The 18,512-nt window shown below is 39.7% G+C and overlaps 1 protein-coding gene across 2 annotated transcripts in view; it reads right to left on the bottom strand.

Moving 5' to 3' along the window:
- Positions 849-18,512, bottom strand: part of TXLNB (taxilin beta) — a 56,702-nt gene continuing 39,038 nt past the window's right edge. For both annotated transcript variants that reach the window (XM_021087298.1, XM_003121175.6), the window contains 4 exons: positions 15,468-15,542; positions 8,582-8,674; positions 5,139-5,234; positions 849-4,008 (listed from right to left, as the gene is read on the bottom strand). In XM_021087298.1, coding sequence (XP_020942957.1) covers positions 3,259-4,008; positions 5,139-5,234; positions 8,582-8,674; positions 15,468-15,542 — 1,014 coding nt within the window. In that variant the 3' untranslated portion in view covers positions 849-3,258. The remainder of the gene's footprint in view (positions 4,009-5,138; positions 5,235-8,581; positions 8,675-15,467; positions 15,543-18,512) is intronic.

Below are 18,512 nucleotides of genomic sequence, written 5' to 3'. Positions count from 1 at the left end.
AGGGCCACACTGAGGCATATGGTAGTTCCCAGGCTAGGGGTCAAATCGGAGCTACAGCTGCTTGCCTAGGCCTGCACCACAGCCACAGCAACGTGGGATCCGAGCCTCATCTGTGACCTACATCACAGCTCATGGCAATACGGGGTCCTTAACCCACTGGGTGAGGCCAGGGGGTGAACCCGCATCCTCATGGATCCTAGTCGGGTTGGTTAACCGCTGAGCTACGAAGCTAACTCCAGGGTTTAATTTTTTTTCCATTCTAGCTAAGCATACCTCTTCTCCAAGCATATTAGGAAATGCTATGTTTAAGACCCCTCCCCCACCCCCCATCCCCCCATGAAGATGGGTTGGGAAGGGTTGGGAAGAGGGAATAAGCAAAAGTCAGAACAGTGGGCCTTTTCTGGTCCTGTTAGAATTCTTGAAGCAGTTAGAGGAACCAGGTAGAGGCAGGAGAATGAGCTAAGACCTGCAATACTCTCTCCTTTACTCCTCAGAATATTTCTGAGAGGACACATGGCAGAGAAGCCTGTGGAAACATGATCTCAGGGAGACTGGCACTGAAGTGTGATAGGTCTGTGGAAGCTGACGGCCAGGCAGAGGAGTGTGGGTTCTGCTCTCTCCTTAGGCCTGTTCTCTCTCTCGATCTTCCTTCCCTTTCTCTCCCTCTCTTTGAAAATCTTACCCCAAGATTTTCAAAGTGGTCATTCCATGTTCATTTTACTCAGAGACCAAAGTTCAGCCAAGAGAACATAACCATAATCTTTGTTAGGTATTGCTGAAACATAGAAGTGACAAGAGTAAAAATAAATGTAAATGAAAATTAAAAAACAAAACACTACAAGAGCATATGGGAAGAGAGATGACTTTTTAATAAATACATAAATTATAATTATTTAATTTAGAAAACACCAACAACTCCAGTGTTTCTGGAAAGTAGACTTAGCATCTCTAAAAATAGCTACATGAACTTGCTAAAGAACAGAAATTCCTTATTCTTTTGGGTCTTATGAGTTATTGTTATAAATGCTAAGGACAAATTCTAGCACAAAGGACTATAATGAAACATTCTTTGAATATTAAAATAATTCCTCCAAAACCTATATTAAGCCTTACAAATTTCAAGCAAGTTATTGTATCTGAAACTCTGCTCAAGATATACACCATAGTGAGTAATGTGTTGCTATGAAAGCTTTTTGGACCAAAAAAAAAAATGACCTCTGGGAATTAGAATATTTGATTTACTGGATTTTGGCTCCTCTCCTGCCTGTTTCTCTTGCTAAGCATCCAGACTGTGATTATCTAATCTTACTCCATTCTTGGAAGTTTAGTCCCTGTAAATAATGGGAAAGGAGACCCTCCTGGTTTGTACTAGGGCATATTTGGCTGTGAATTAAATGAAGGTTTAAATCTCTAAGATTTCCAGTTAATGTTGAATTTGGCTGGATACCCTGTAGTTATAATAGCTTAAGCCTTTAAAAATACATGGGTTTTGAAATAATGATATGCATTTTTTCCCTGATTTTCTTCCTGACAAGCATTTTGTTATTACCCTCACCGTCGACTTCAAACAAATTTAAGCAATTTACAATTCTTATAGCATATGGTTGCTGCCCACGAGCACTTCGTGTGCTTTAGCAGACAGCCACATGCAACACTGAAGAATGATTTCTTGGATGAGTACTAGAGAATCATGCTTTTATCCATTTTTCTACTTGAGTTCAACTTTTAAGGTAGGTTTGGATTAGATTTTTTTCCCCCTCCCTCCTTCCCTTCCTCTATCCCTTTCCCCTCCTCCTTCTCTTCCTTCCTAAGTCTTTGTTGCAGTCTCTCTTTATTCTAGATAGAGTAATTCATGCTGTCAATATTATTAGAGACTCAGGTATTTCTAGCTTTTGCATCTCCTGAATCCTCACCTATTTTTTCAAGTCATTTTCAGTAGGGATGAATCTGCCCTTTGCTTTGTACTTTTGGCTGTACAGAATTCATCAAAACAGAAAATGTGTTGGTTTGTAAGCCTCATCACTCATATTAAAACCCTGTGTGGATTTCTGTTTTTGGAAAAATAATATCTTTTCCTTAGCCATAATTGAGATGAGGGCTGAGGGTAATTTCCTGCTGTGAAATAGAGGGTTGGAAAGAAGGAGCAGAAGCTTTGAGAATATAGGCTACGGCAGTAACAGCAAAAGGTGATGGGGAACCCTCTGATAGACAACAGGGAATCAAGGGAAGAGTTGGCAGGGCCAGGTAAATAAATATGCTATCTCGAGATCTCTGTAGCTCAAGAGGTGAGGGACCAGAGCACAGCCTTTCAGACTGAGGTCCTTAATCCTTCCATCCCCTAGCTCCCTTCCCCACTTCCAACCCCTTCCTTGCAGGAAGCCAAGAGTGAGCTGACTCACCACTTGAGGGGGTTGCAAGGCAAAGGGCTGAGTTGTGCAGGTGAAACAGCTGGAAGTGGTGAGCCATCTACTGCTGTGATTATCCCCCGCCCCCTTAGAGCCTCTTGTGGCCACCTTTGTGTCTATGCGCTCTGTACAGCCCTTCAATCTAACCTAACTTCTGTCCTGCCACTTAATCCATTTATTGAATTTATTGACCTACCATTGTTATTGTTACCCAATATTACATGGCCTAAATACTTGTGTTCTGAAACAAATTCACAGAGCATTAGTCTACTGTAGTCTCAAGTGCAAGTAAGAGATAATCTTTTTGATAAGCATCTAAATATTTTGCATGAGAGAAATACAAAGAGATGAGAGAAATGTATGTGTAATATATATACTTGCATATATGTGTATAAAATATACACATACATATGCAAATGGATATATTATATATGTAATGTTTAAATGGAACCTGGTCATCCACTACTTACTATGGAACTCATTAAACTATACAGAAATAAATAAAGCATTACATTTTCAGTATTTATATATTGTAGTGGAAATCTTTAAATACCAAATTTTACTGTTGATTAGGAAACTGAATTAAGTATCATCATAATGGCAAATTAATATACAGTTGCTACTCGGATTTTTTGTTGCCATTTGGGAAAATTATACCATCAACCAGTACTAAATAGAAAAACTCCAAATCAGTTACAAATTGAGAACAAATAACAAAGGCTGATTGTACTCTACTTAACATTTAAAATGTCTTGATCTGATTAAGTCTCTTCCATTAGATGTCTCTAGCTCTTAATGCCTTTTTCAGGTGAAAGATGGAAAGTCAAGAAGAGCCTCTGAAGGCAGACGAGGCTTAATCTACTCCTTCCAGATTGGTGTCGGCCACTTCTGGCCCCTGGGGCAGGGCCGTATCCCCTCCTGGCAGCCCCTCAGCGGTTGGCACGTGCTCACCTGCAGCGGGAGGTGGAGCAGGATGGTCGGCCTCCATCACCTGGAGCGAGGCCTCAGCGAGCGGCTCCAGCGCCTGACCGGAAGCTGCTGCCTGCGGCTTCCGGGGCTGCAGATCCACCTGTGCTTCGGTCGGGAGCCGGAAGCTTTGGGCCTCTGCTCCTGACTCAGCTGGGGGACTCCTGGCCCTGAGGGGAGGTTCGGCTTCATGTCCTCCCGCGGTCTCAGCCTGAGGCCTTGGTGGAGGCAGGGGACTCTCTGAAAGGCCTCGAGGGCTCAGGGGGGCTTGTTCCGGCTCCTTGAGGGTCGTGCTGCCGCCCTCTGGAGGACCGCCGACTTCTGCTGGGATTTCTTTAGACCCGTCGACGGTTGACTCTGGACGATGAATGACCATGAAGGCCGCAGCCAGATTCTGCACGGCATTGTGAACCCTATTGGCTTCCTCTGCAGCGGCATCAACCTCTTCACTCACAAAGGTATTTGACTCTAGCTCCTCGTCTGAGGTGTGCTGACTTTGGTCGTCTTTTTCAGGCATTTTCGCTTCTCTGATTTTCTTGTAGAGTTCATTTCTCTCTTCTTGTAAAGCTCGGCAGAGGTTTTCTAGCCTTCCGATTTTCATCACGAAGCATTCGTATTCTTTAGCTCTCAATGTTTTCTGTGATTTAAACACGCACACGCACATTAAATGACACAAAAAACAAAATGGCAAGGATGCCCTCTGCAATTTATCAGGCTCTGACCGCAAGGGGTTGGCTGGACGGGGACTTGGTCAGGGACATCACTCTTGCCCTGTGTTGGAGTCTTTGGGTAGAATTTTAATTCACATATTCTTTAGGAAAGAAAGATAGTTTCAGTCTGAGGCTTCTAAAATCTTAAAATGTATTTTCTGCTTTTAAGACTTAGAAGGCATAAGCAGAAGCTTGTGGCAAAATGATTGAGATGGACTGGGACTTGGCCGTCAGCAGTGCCTTAACTGTTCAAGAGATAAATTGCTATATGCTAATCAAGCAACTGTTTGATTTATGTTTATGAATAATAAGCACATCTCTTTGGAATTGGTTGCAGTTTGGGATGAATTGTTAGAACAGTAATTATAAGTGGAGAAACTCACCATGCACTCATTCGTGATGCTGCTTAAACTGTTCATTTCTCCTTTTCTCTAGAAATGTTGGTGTGTTAGTGCATGAAATTGTTCCTAATCATCTTACTCCTTCACCCCTGCCTTTGTGCTATTATGTACCTTTTAAGACTTTTTCCCCCACTTGTTTACTGGAGAGATCTTCACCTGTAAGCCCTGCCTCTCAGGTCAAGGGCCATGTATCTTTGCCTTCATAGTCTCAAAACCTCCAGAGCCTGAAAGAATATCAGTATTTAAATGACTGTTGGAGGAATTAAGCAATTTATCTCTGTATCTGTCTATAAAATAACATATACTTTGGGTGCTTGGGCTGGTGTTTTTCTCACTGTGTTTGAATCAACTAATTAATTTACTCTGTGCCTGTTATGCATTAGGCACAAGGGAAATTCAAGCACAGCTAAAACATTCATCTAGCAGGTGTGGTGCTGCTTTGGAATCAACAAGTAGGCATATGACTTAGGGTTAAAATGCTCTTAATGAGTCTTTTGTGGTAATTACTTTTATTGCAATATCATATATAGCACATTCCAGAAAAATTCATCTCTTTTTCAAAGGTACTCATTTGTGCTATTAGGCCATAGTTGCTTTCTGAGTATAAATGTATTGACTAGTCAGGGGAAGAAGAGCAAGGGGAAAAGCTTCCTCACCTCTTCAATCATGTCCAACAGAGCTTTGTTACAGTTCTCAAACCGGGCTTTCCACGTGGCTGTTTCTTTTTCCAGCTTCTTCATTTTCTTAGTGGTCTATAGAAATTAGAATGTTTTAATGTTAATCCTGATTAGTTAATATATCAAAGAAACTGTCGGTGCCATATGTGATGTCAGGAAAAGTTCTTTTGTTACCAGCTACTGAAGGAAACAAAAATTCAATACCAAGGAATGAAGAATGAGTGGAGAGAGTCATGATTTATTTCTGAATCATCTGGGTCAGTGGTGAACAAATTTATTTGCATCAGAGCCAATTCAGGAGAAAGGGAACTACTTAGGGCCTTCCTGTTTTGTCATGCTTTTTCTTTTGTTTAAAATAAAAATAGCTTTATTGAGTCCCAAGAATAAACTTGAAATTTAAGTTATTTACTTTATTGAATAGAAGACTATTAGTGAGAAAGTTGGCCTGGCTTTTTAGCCATTAAAATGTTGATAATATCTGGGCATATCTGAGAAGTGTCCACACAAAGGCAGCTTTCTATTTTCTCAGTCTTTACATTTGTAGAATGCAGTAGGATTTACAGAAAGTGATTACATGCGTTATTCATTTCGTTCTTTTTTTTTTTTTTTTTTTTTTTTTTTTTTTTTTTGTCTTTTGAGGGCTGCACCTGTGGCATATGGAGGTTCCCAGGCTAGGGGTCTAATTGGAGCTGTAGCCGCCGGCTTACACCACAGCCACAGCAATACCAGATCCGAGCCGTGTCTGTGAGCTGCACTACAGCTCACCACAGTGCCAGATCCTTAACCCAGTGAGCGAGGCCAGGGATTGAACCCACAACCTCATGGTTCCTAGTCGATTCATTTCTGCTGTGCCACGATGGGAACTCTCATTTCATTCTTGAAACAATTCCCTAAGGAAAGTTCTGTTTTCACCTCTATAAATGGGGAAACTAAGGCTCAGGAAGGTGGAATAATATTCAGGTGACTCAGCAGAAGAGGGGGCCTGGAGTCCTTTCACTTAAAGCAACATGTATGGAGTGCCTGCTTGTCACCAGGCAGGGGCTAGGTGTAGGGCATACAGAAGTGAATAAAAGGTAGCCTGGCTTTTTCGTGACTGAAACTGTTCCTAGTTAGAGGATCTCCTTTCTTTTTGGATAAAGTGAAGGATAAGGCATGTGTTTATTTAGGTGCATTTACCCTGGATGAGCCACACTTGGGCACTTGCTACTTCGGGCCAGACTGCCTGAGGCTGGGTCTCTCCACTTGGAGGCCAGAGGCTGGCCCCAGGCTGTTGGCCCCTGGGCTCTGTAGAGAAGCTATGTGAGCCTTGGATACTTTTTTATTTTGATAATTTTTAAAATGAAGTTAGTAGTTTATAAACCATTAAAAGTTATCACCTCCTTTAGGAATTTGATGAAATCTATGGGACTACACTTAAACCTAAAGAAATACGCATATCAAATTTTTTTTTTTTGGTAATTCTAAGGTCTTACTGCTAAAAGTCTATGAAGCCTCAGATTAAAAACTCCTGCTGTAATATCTATTTCAGTCTTAAAACTATGTATCTTGGAATAAATAGCATTTTTCCTACCTTAGTATTTATTTCAAATTAAAACTATGATTAAATTTTTAAAAATGGAATTGGAAAGCTGTAACTTTTTTAAAAAAAATCTTTTCTTGTTTTTTTTATGGTAGAAACAGCTTTAAAAAAATGATTTTTTTTTTTTTTTTTGTCTTTTAGGGCTGCACCTGTGGCATATGGAGGTTCCCAGTGTAGGGGGTCCAATCCAAGCTGTAGCTGTCAGCCTATGCCACAGCCACAGAAATGCAGGATCTTTAACCCACTGAGTAAGGCCAGGGATCGAACCCAAGTCCTCATGGATACTAGTCGGGTTCGTTAACTCCTGAGCCACAACTGGAACTCCTAAAAACAAAAATTTAAGAAATTAAGAGGTTCCTTTAATATTGTATCAACTTCTAAATTTATTTTTATTAAAATTTTTATTAAAGTATAGTTGATTTACGGTGTTGTGCCAATATCTGTCTAAAGCAAAGTGACTCAGTTACACACACATACACATATATACACGTTATTTTTTATATTCTTTTCCATCATGGTCTATCTCAGGAGATTGGATATAGTTCCCTGTATTATATAGTAGGACCTTGTTTATCCATTCTAACTGCAATAATTTGCATCAACTAGCCCCAAACTCCCAGTCCATTCCTTTTCCCCACCCCCTACCCTTTGCAACCACAAGTCTGTTCTGTATGTCCGTGGTTCTGGGAAAGCTGTAGCCGTTAAAAAAGTGTTCGCCTATTAAGTTTACTCATGAGTTGTGAAATTTATCATATTGTTTTTGAAAATTTTTTAAAAGGTATGCTTTCTACCCTTAAAAGGGTTAATGTCAATGACTTTCAGAAACACTGATGCTGATTTTGTTTTGGAAAACACTAAATTGAACAAAATTTAAAATAAACATTGTATCTAATAATATTAGCATCTGATATTAGTAAAGTACTTTAAAAAAGTTTAAAACCCTTAAAATACATTAACTTATTTGAACTTCACAATCTTGTGACATAGGCAAGGGAAATAGTGTCTTAATATATAGATGAGAGAAATTAACTTGGGGAAAGTGAATTGTTCTCCAATACTTGATGAGTAAGAACACACAAAGAATTTGAATTTAAACTCCCATCTTCTCTTTCAAAGCTCTGTCAATTATATCATATTCCATACCTTCTGAGAAGGATCCTTTGAAATGGTATTTTCTGCTTTAACATTCTACTCTTGCATATTTATATGAAAGTTGTTTTTGTTAACCTTTAGAAGATTGCTTTTTTATTTTAGCATAAAGAATGTAATGTTAAATTGCTAGCTCTTATCTTTTTTTTTTTTAATTTAAAACTCCCTTCATGGATTAGAAAAAGAAAATATTTTTCCTCAGAGTGAAAATGTATCCTAGTGTTTTTGGACTCTTCCTAAGATTAATTCACCACATACTTAACCAATTAAAAAATACAGCCCAAATCTCATTTGCTTGTATAAACATTTCATTACTTCATAGACTCTCCTGAGATATCTTAGCAAGACAAAAATGAACTCAAAGGAAAATTCCTTTCAAAATAGAAAATGTTGGAGTTCCCGTCGTGGCTCAGTGGTTAACGAATCCAACTAGGAACCAGGAGGTTTCGGGTTTGATCCCTGGCCTTGCTCAGTGGGTTAAAGATCTGGCCTTTCTGTGAGCTGTGGTGTAGGTCACAGATGTGGCTTGGATACCACATTGCTGTGGCTCTGGCCTAGGGATCTGTTTAGATCCCTAGCCTGGGAACCTCCATATGCCACGGGTGTGGCCCTAGAAAAGACAAAAAGGCAAAAAAAAAAAAAAACCCCAAAAATAGAAAATGTCAGTATTTCATGGGGGATTAGCAATACTTACTTTATCCATTTCCTGTTTGAAAGTGGCAAACACCTCATTGCTTTTTGTCAGTGTGCTCTGAAACTCTTCAAACCTTCCAGAGTAGAGAGTAAGCTGTAAACAGGGAAAGAGTAGATCTATTTTAGAGCTTCTTTCAGAATGCTTCCACAACAAAACAAGTCATTGTTTATTATTTGAGAAAATGATTTAAGGGAATTCTCAATACCATATTAGTGATATGTTCAATTATTTTATTTACTGTGAGATCAGCCTCAGTCAGTGAGTATGATTGAAATACTTTTTTTTTTTTTTTTTTTTTTTTGTCTTTTTGCCATTTCTAGGGCAGCTTCGTTAACCACTGAGCCACGATGAGAACTCCTGAAATACTTCTTTATGGAGTTCCTGTCATGGCGCAGTGGAAAGAATCCGACTAGGACCCATGAGGTTGCGGGTTTGATCCCTGGCCTTGCTCAGTGGGTTAAGGATCCGGCATTGCTGTGAGCTTTGGTGTAGGTCACAGATGAGGCTTGGATCCAGTGTTGCTGTGGCATAGGCTGGCAGCTATAGCTCTGATTCTACTCTTAGCCTGGGAAGCTCCATGTGCCCTGGGTGTGGCCCCACAAAAAACAAACAAAACTTCTCTAAAGAAAAATGAAATAATAAAATGACAGTATATTTTCATATTTTTACCATTTCATTATATCATAACTTTCATTATATCATAACATTTATTGAACACTGAACATATTCATTGACATTATGTACATTTAACCTGTAGCTCCTGTTTTTTTTTTTTTTTTTGTCTTTTTTGTTGTTGTTGTTATTGTTGCTATTTCTTGGGCCGCTGCCGCGTCATATGGAGGTTCCCAGGCCAGGGGTTGAATCGGAGCTGTAGCCACTGGCCTACGCCAGAGCCACAGCAACGCGGGATCCGAGCCGTGTCTGCAACCTACACCACAGCTCACGGCAACGCCAGATCATCAACCCACTGAGCAAGGGCAGGGATCGAACCCGCAACCTATGGTTCCTAGTCGGATTCGTTAACCACTGCGCCACGACGGGAACTCCTGTAGCTCCTGTTTTTGAGAGGCCTGCACTCCTGATAAGAAGACCATCCCAAAGACAGTTTGGTTATAGGACAGTGAATACAAAGTACCAAGTCAGTTAAATACTGATCAAAGAAGGAGGTGAGCATGGCAGGTGATCATATGAGCCGCATTTTTGTGAAGAAGGTGAGCCTTCAACTTGGTCTTAAAGGATGAGAATGTAGACAAATGAAAACAAGTGATAAAGGAAATATGGGCCAGACATGGACTCGGATGGCTGTCATTATGCAGGTTGTGCCATTATAAGCAATTGCCATTTCCCTTTTCGACATTGTGGTTTTGTATATTTATGAATACAGCATTTTAGTTGATAGCAGTTAAATGTCTCTTTTCATAAAAATCAGTTTACCAATTTTTAATAGATGGAAATAATGAGCTTGAGGAAGAAATGCCTCTTTCTAATTTGCACAAGAAAGACATCCTGTGGGATAGCATGGGAATATAGAGAAGAGCCTTTGTATCTCTCTATTCTTAATTTTAAGGCTTGTATTTGGAGTAGGACTAGGGCAGGATAGGGAAGGAGAGCTGTATTAATACTTATTGTTAGTGACAGTTATATAATAATAAAATCTTGCATTTAAGAATTTTAGGATAGCATGTTTTGAGTGAATGGAGATTTAATATGGATGATTCATGTTTATTCATGTGGAAAGTTCCATTTTCAAATATGACTTTGATATTCTTGAGTGTCTGGAACAGCCTCAAGCCTCAAGTCCACCAGTTGACTGGTGGTACCTGTGAGACTGTCCTTTCAAAAGCAGAAAAGATTGAGCAACTCAAAGTCAGTAGGTTGGAGAGGTCCCTGTCTTGGTAATGGGAGTTGGGAATCCCACAACCCCTAGAACCCAGAAAATGTGCTTATCTAGAATGGCTCCCTCTCAAATGATTCAGAACAGCTGAGGTTTTACAACAAAATAGCATGAAACCTTTTCAATAGGAAACAGGTTTTCCAGTGGAGAGTTAAACAACAGCTGACCATCACTTTGAAATCAATCATTAGCACCATGAGTATGTGTTAAAACTTAGGGTGCCTCTAGTGGCCTAAAATTTGTTTCTCATGATTCCTTGGCAAACAGGTTAAAGAAGACTGAATAAAGTGGCATCAGGGAATTTATGGCTAGGAACGTATCCTAGGGTTTTACACACATGGTGTGTAAGACGGTACAGCTGACTCTTGACCAATCAGGGGGTTGGGGTGCTGATCCTCTATGAAGTAGAAAATCTGTGTATAATTTATAGCTGGCCCTCTGTACTTCTGGTTCCTCGTATCTGCAGTTCCCAATCTGCTCATTTAGTCAGCCTCAGATACTGCAGGAATATAGTATTTATTTACTTTATTTTTATTTCTTTTTAGGACCACACCTGGGGCATATACAAGTTTGCAAGCTAGGGGTTGAATTGGAGCTGCCATTGTAGGCCTATGCCACAGCCATAGCAATGTCAGATCTGAGCTGCATCTGTGACCTTGTGGCATTTCTGGATTCTTAACCTACTAAGCGAGGCCAGGTATCAAACCTGAATCCTCACGGACATTATGTCCGATTCTTAACATGCTGAACCACAATGGGAACTCTATTTACTATGAACTCCATGTATAATTAGATAAGTACAGTTCATATTGTTTGAGGGTCAGCTGTACTTATTATGTGTGATGTACTCTTGACATATTCTATTTAATTGTTTCATATTCTCCCAAAGTACTGGCTGGGATCCACTGACTTGGTTTGAGGGTGCATGAATAAGTCAAGTCCCACAGTTTGAGAGTAAGTCCCTGTGGGACTGGTTAGCTATACTGCATGTGGTCTAGTGGTCTAGGGTGGGAATCACTACCTCCAGCTGGTCCTATTCTCCATTCATTTGCATTTTTGGCTAAGCCTCCTGTGAACTTCTTACTTTCTTCCCTCTCTTTTTCTGACTTTTCAGTAATTCCTGCAGAGTTACAGGGGATTTGTAGATATGGTCTCCTGAGCTGGTCCTCCCAAGCCCTCCCTTGCAGCCCTGTCGTTGCAGGCTACCAACAGGAGGGGAAGGAATGGGCATGTATGTGGCCCATTTCACTGGTGCAGCCTTGACAGTATCAGTGGGAACAACCACACCCACTCCACCAGCTCTCTCCCCATTCTTTGGCCAAAATGTTCTTTTGGTGTATACATTGGGCTGGTTTTCTTTCCCTTCGCCATGTTTTCTTGTGGCATGGAGAAGACAGATACACCACAGTCCCAAGGAGTAGAGTCTCACTTCATTACCACGTCTAGCCTTTGTCTAGTGACTGTCAACTTTTTCTTCTTTAATTTTAAACTGAGTAAAATACGCATAACATAAAATTTCCACCTTAACCATTTCAAGTGTATAGTTCAGTATTAAGTGTATTCACATTGTTGTGCACCAACTTCTAGAATTTTTCATTGTGCAAAACTGAAATTGTGCCTGTTAAACCATAGCTCTCCATGTCTTCCTTCTAGTCACCATTTTTAATATTCTACTTTTCTTTCTATATGACCTCTTTGTCATAGGTGGCAAAACCTGTATGGACTGTACTTTTCTCAGGTAACCAACACTGACACTCTGTTTACACTAACTAAAAATGTTTACTTTATGGATATTTGTTTAGTCATATTTTCCCTTTCACTTTTATGCTGACATTACGTGTCTTTGATGTGTCATATTCCCTCTTTCACTTTGGTATTTCAGAGAAACATGGAAGGGATATCCAGATGTCGCTCTCAGTACTCCTACCAGAGGCAGAAATAGAAACGCACTATTCCAGGGTTGGTAACAACAACAGTTGCCCCAACATTTCACTTTTAAAGGGCTGAGTGGTACACACATTCTTGTAACTTGAGCACAAATTTTAATTACAAACATTTGTAGCATCTATGAAATGGAACTGTGTCCAGGAATTGTTTTAACCAACTTGTGAGATTTGGACTGGGAACAAGTCCAATTATAGTAGTAGTTGCAGAGGAATCTCCTCCCATTCTATATAGATAAGGTGAGGTCTTCTGAGATTGAAGGCTATGATTACTTGTCTTTAGCAGTTGACTTACTGATCTTTCCCCTTGGGTAGGATTTTGTGTCTGCACTGCTGTGTTGTGTTGGTATTGCTGACTTTCCACATCTACTACCATCTTCATCCTTATCGATCCAGTGAACACTCAATTTGTAGCCACAGTTGTATCCCATTGATCATCTCTGACATTTACTCTATTGCCTTGGTTTGTATAATTGAAAACCAGACATCTCTTCCCTAAGTGACAATCATGCCCCAGATTGGCATGCTGTTGTCTTATGACTGAAAATGAAATGACCATCTAGGAAAATGCAATCTGTCCTTGATATTTCCTTTGCTCAGACATAGAAGTGGGGACTAAGACCTCCCTCTCCTACTATCCTACTCTTTTAATTGTTGAACCAAAGGAAGTGTTTGAGTGCTTTGCAAAATCAACTGTGATAGACTTTGTTTTTCAGTGTTCAAAGGTTTTAAGAAAAAAAACACTGGTATTTGTCAAGGGGAACTTGTTTAAACCTTACTACATGTGGAAATTCAGGGCCTCTATATTCTTACTGAAGATTAAGTAATTACTGAAATTTTGAAAATGCCTTGAAGACGAAAGAGATACAAGGGAGGGTCTTTGCAGAGAGAGCTGTGCCATGGAAAACAAGATGATAGAGGAAGCAGTGTTAACTCAATTTAGGGTCACACTTCTTTAGCTCTAGAAATTATCTAAATTTGTGAACCAGAGCTGCACAGGGTCTTGAGATCATCTTTCCCATGGTTCTTACACTTTTTGGCAACAAAAGACTCCTTTTGTCTCATATGTCATTATGTGGACCTTTACCTATGAAATAATACTAATATTAGCTCATATACTAATTAATTATTAGCATTTTAATTAATATTATTGTTATTACTAGGTTGTGGCTTTAATTAGGGTGAGATTTTTGATTCTCTAATTGATTACTATAAAACCTAGAATGATGCCTAGTACTTAGTAGAAGTTCAATAAATATTAGTTGAATTAATTATACTACTGTGAGTCAGGCACCGAGTTAAGCGCTTTGCATGCGTAACTTGAAAACAAACTGCATATATTATATATTCATTAACTCATTTTCCTTTTATAAATTTAAACATATGAATAACTGCCATCCCTGCCTCTGAGCAAAAGCTGATATAATTTCAAAAACAACTACATTTTAGACAATAGCTGCTGCCTTATGTATTGTTATGTTTTGGAAATACTGAAAAGTATGTAAAGGCCTCCAGAGTTTGGAGGACTCCAGCTTGGAATCACTGATCTCTTCATTTAGCATAGAGGAGATTGCTTGTAATAGATGATGTGAACAATGGATGGCTTCAAGTACTGTCTGTTGTACTGCTCAAGGCTCTGTGCTGGAAATGGGGCAGACATACAGCCAGAAGCCCTGATTCTCTGGACTCCTCTCCAGATAGTGAGATCACACCTCCTTCCCCTGCTGTGTGCTTCTGGTTAGAGAATTGCCATTGCCTGCCTCCCACCCCACACCATGATATGACGGGTTCTATGGCTGCCTTAAGGATGATCTTGAGTTGGTAACCTTAGAGTTTAGTCTTTTAACTGAGTCCTTCGATTCTGTTAATAGTGAAAAAATTATTTTGAATTTCTCTGTAATTAACATTTAAAAACTATTTTGATATATTTAGTGGAGGAAAGAATTCATTATTGCATTTGGTACACACATTGGAAAAGTATGCTTTAGGAAGGTTAGATATCAGAATGTTATCTATGTTTTTGTCAATGCAGTACGTTAATTTGTGATTTTAAGTTTGTCGTTTTTCTTATTTCCTTTTTAAAAAATGACCAAGTATTCATTGAACTTGTTCATTCACACAGTGAATAATTGTTTTTAATGAACAAATATTTAGCAGTCAGCACATAAACGTTTACAAGTGAATTATTCAAATCTTACAGTGATGCTGCCCAGTTTGGAAGGCTTCTGATTCTCTCACCTTCTGTGAATTTGCTCTGTGTGATTTTACAGTCCATTTTGCAATTGGGCATTTCTCCTGGCAGGAGAGCTAGAGCCCCTCTGTGGCCCAGCCCTTGGCAGGGTGGCTCTCCTGGAACCTGACAAGGAATATTTGCCAAAAGGGACAGAGCCCCAAGGGCAATGGAAAGATGGATATGTCTGGCTTTCCTCCAGAGCCAGCTGTTCCTTGAGGTTTTATTTTTGAGCCCGAATAATAAATTCCCATAGTCTAATCAAATACACACATAACATCTCAAAGCCAGATCAAAATGGTTTCTGAGTTGTCTGCCATTTCTAATCCTTCTCCATTGTCAAGGCCAATTTTCTGATAACCACAAAAACTTGAGTGCTGACTTTATTTTTCTAATTTCCTTTTATTATAAATAATATCAAACAAATAATGACATTTTCAATAATGACTATTATAGATGGTCCAGCCGGACAGTTTACATTTCATCCTTACCTTGATAGGCTAATGGGGGAGGAGAGAGAGGGGACATATAAACAGACAGGTGAGGACCCAGCCATCAGCTTATTCTGGTTGACCCTTATCTATATGTCAACAAGCCTTTTGACTAGAAGTTGTTGGTACAGAGCATTTATTTTTCTTAGATATAATGTTGTGGTTTTATTTGTGCTTAACGATAGTAAGTATGAAGTTATTCTTCATTTCCAACTCCTGTCACCTTTTTCCCCTGCCACATAGAAGGCCTTGTGCAGACTACCTTTGGTTCACAGCAATGAGAGCAAACCCATGCATTGTTGCCCCCCTTTTGCTCCCTGCACTTCACCTGAGCCTGCAGGACTGTCTCTTGTTCCTTCAGCACTTTGGCCTGAAGTTTCCACTCTGCTGCCTGGTTCAGCAACTGTGAGAAAAGAGAATGCATGGAAAGACTGTCAGATTGTCTTTTAAGCTATCATTTGTAGTAATTTGTGTATAAACATAATAACTTGCTAATTAATCCTCTTAAGTAATTTTGGGGGAACGTTGTAAGGAATCTAAGAAGGATAAGATAACAACTATCTTTAGATAATAGCAATCTAAAAAATTGCATTCTCGGAGTTCCCGTCGTGGCGCAGTGGTTAACGAATCCAACTAGGAACCATGAGGTTGAGGGTTTGATCCCTGGCCTTGCTCAGTAGGTTAAGGATCCGGCATTGCCGTGAGCTGTGGTGTAGGTTGCAGACATGGCTCGGATGCCGTGTTACTGTGGCTCTGGTGTAGGCTGTGGCTCTGGTGTACAGCTCTGATTCGACCCCTAGCCTGGGAACCTCCATATTCCGTGGGAGCGGCCTAAGAAATGGCAAAAAGACAAAAAAGAAAAAAAAAAGTTGGATTCTCAACAAAAAATCAGTGATTCTAAAGGAAAAAGAAAAAAAGTCTCTAACTCAAGCATGAATCACCTAAAATTCAACCTCCCACCAAATTCTGGAACCTTAGCAATCCTGCCCAAGCATCATTCAGCCTCTGCTTGAACATTTCTAGAATATCCCCACCTGGGCCATGGCTGTGAGCAACTATTCCTTTATATTAAACCCAGTAATTCTTTCATATTAGAGCCTTGTTCTCCACCATAGCATGCATCAGAATCTCTTTGGGGGCATGTTAAAATGCAGATTCTTCTCAGATAATGTAATGAGTATACAGAATGAGTATAAAGGATGTAGGAAATATATAATGTGATTAGAATCTATACCTAAAGCAAATACCCAAGCTGGTTTAGATGTTGGTGGTCCATGGATTATGTTGTGAGAAACAGCTGGTTAGAAATTTGACCTGTTATTCTAAGTCCTGTATAAAGTTTGCAAAAGAAGTCTCATCCCTCTTCTATAGAAGGCAACCCTTCAGATATAGCGAAGGTCCTCATATCAAACATGATTAGAACTGGAACTGATGGGTTAAACTGAAAATGTTATTTATGTGTAAAAGTGACACACACATTTAAAACATGTTATTTTAACTTAAGATGTATGTTCATTTATTTATAAATTTTGATGTTGGGTTAATCTTTAGATGTTTTGGATATGGATCTTCTGATTGGAATTTAGAGGGTTTTTGCCAGTTTTTGTTTTTATAAAAATTATATCTATAAAATGTCATATATAAGATTTATAATTTTTTTATTTTTTATTTTTTATTGTCTTTTTGCCATTTCTAGGGCCGCTCCTGCGGCATATGGAGGTTCCCAGGCTAGGGGTCTAATCAGAGCTATAGCCACCGGCCTATGCCAGAGCCACAGCAACGCGGGATCTGAGCTTCGTCTGCAACCTACACCACAGCTCACGGCAACACTGGATCCTTAACCCACTGAGCAAGGCCAGGGATCGGACCTGCAACCTCATGGTTCCTAGTCGGATTCATTAACCACTGAGCCACGATGGGAACTCCCAGATTTATAATTTTTTTTTTAAACAGTAGTGCTGGACCCTAAAGACCTAAGATATTTGGAAAGCAGCTTGATTGGATAATTCTCTAGAGTTTTACAGTTTTCTTTAGGTCTTGTTTTATAATTTTCTTTAGGTCTTGTATAGCTTCTCACATCTAACTTGACAGTTGTTCTTTTGCTGTTTGCCTACATCTAGTCTTTCAAAGCATCAAGCATGGTTTTCATAGAGATAACTCTTTCTTTTCACATTGTATTTTATCAGTTTATGTATCATTCTCTTGATTTACATGATGCAAAACCAAGGATGACTGGAAAGAAAAGGTTTGGGAGCAAAGACTCCATTCTTGGTAAGCACCATCTTACTTAAGTTGGACAACCATGTGTGACTTTTCCAGAGTGGTTAACTAGCTACAGGAGTTAACCTGCTATGGAACTGTCAGCGTGGTTACACAGAATGGTGAACATCATGGATAGCCTGGTTAGTCAGATGGTCATCAGTTAAGTTTCTATTTTATTTCAAGACAGGCTGATATAATTTTTTTCCTTTTTATTTATCCCTATGGTTTAACAAAAAAAAAAAAAAAAAAAAAAAGGTCAGTTTTGGGAACCAGAATGAAAAACAATGAAATCATTATTTAAAAAAACTTGAAGGCTTCTTTTTTCTTATCCAAGTTAGTCTTGACCTTTCCATTTATAACAGGGGGTTATACATGTTCCTCTATGCCTCCTAGCGAGCAGTGAAGATCAGTTATTATTGAAGTGCAGCTAACTCATTGTATGAGAGGGCTGAAGCAGCTGTGGATTAGAAGATCTGCAGAGCCCCCTCTGGCCATCTGAGCTGTGTGGCAGCAAAGTACATGGCCAGCCCCTGCTTTACACTCAGGGGCCCTGTTGTGATGGGTGGTCCCTGACAAAGAGGGAGGAAGGAGGCTGCTTGTTCTGCTTGGGATGAAGGAACCACCCAATACCCTCAGCCCTGATTTGATATTTCATCACTTTCAAAAAGAAGTGTCAGAGTTGGAACCCAGGTAAGTGACCACCTTTGAAGAACTAAGGGTGACTGTCTTTCTTTGATTCATATCTGCTGTTTTGCTAAATCAGGGTAGGAAAAGAGAGTAGCATGCTAGCAATTTGGTAAGGTTGAGTCACTCTGTGTTTGCCCCCCAGTCTCTTTCACATGAATCTTTGCCTAGCTGTTCCTCTGTCAGGTCTCATATATTAAATATCAATGGTACTGATACTCTGTAGGAATATATTCTGTAGGATGCCAAGCTGGTTTCAGCATCAGGACCTTTGTCTCTGCTACAGATACTGCTTCTGGAGACCTTCTCTCTGACTTCTTCTCATCAGGCAGGGCACAGCAGTCTAAAGTAAGTCCCCTCGATTTCTCTTTATTTTTGTAGTAGCACTTATTATTTGAAATTATCCTTCCTTATTCCTTTGCTTGTT

This window comes from Sus scrofa, chromosome 1 (assembly GCF_000003025.6).
Source record: "Sus scrofa isolate TJ Tabasco breed Duroc chromosome 1, Sscrofa11.1, whole genome shotgun sequence".
Classification (NCBI taxonomy): domain Eukaryota; kingdom Metazoa; phylum Chordata; class Mammalia; order Artiodactyla; family Suidae; genus Sus; species Sus scrofa.
The sequence above is the reverse complement of the archived record's forward strand: the minus strand, read 5'-3'. Positions and strand labels throughout refer to the sequence as shown.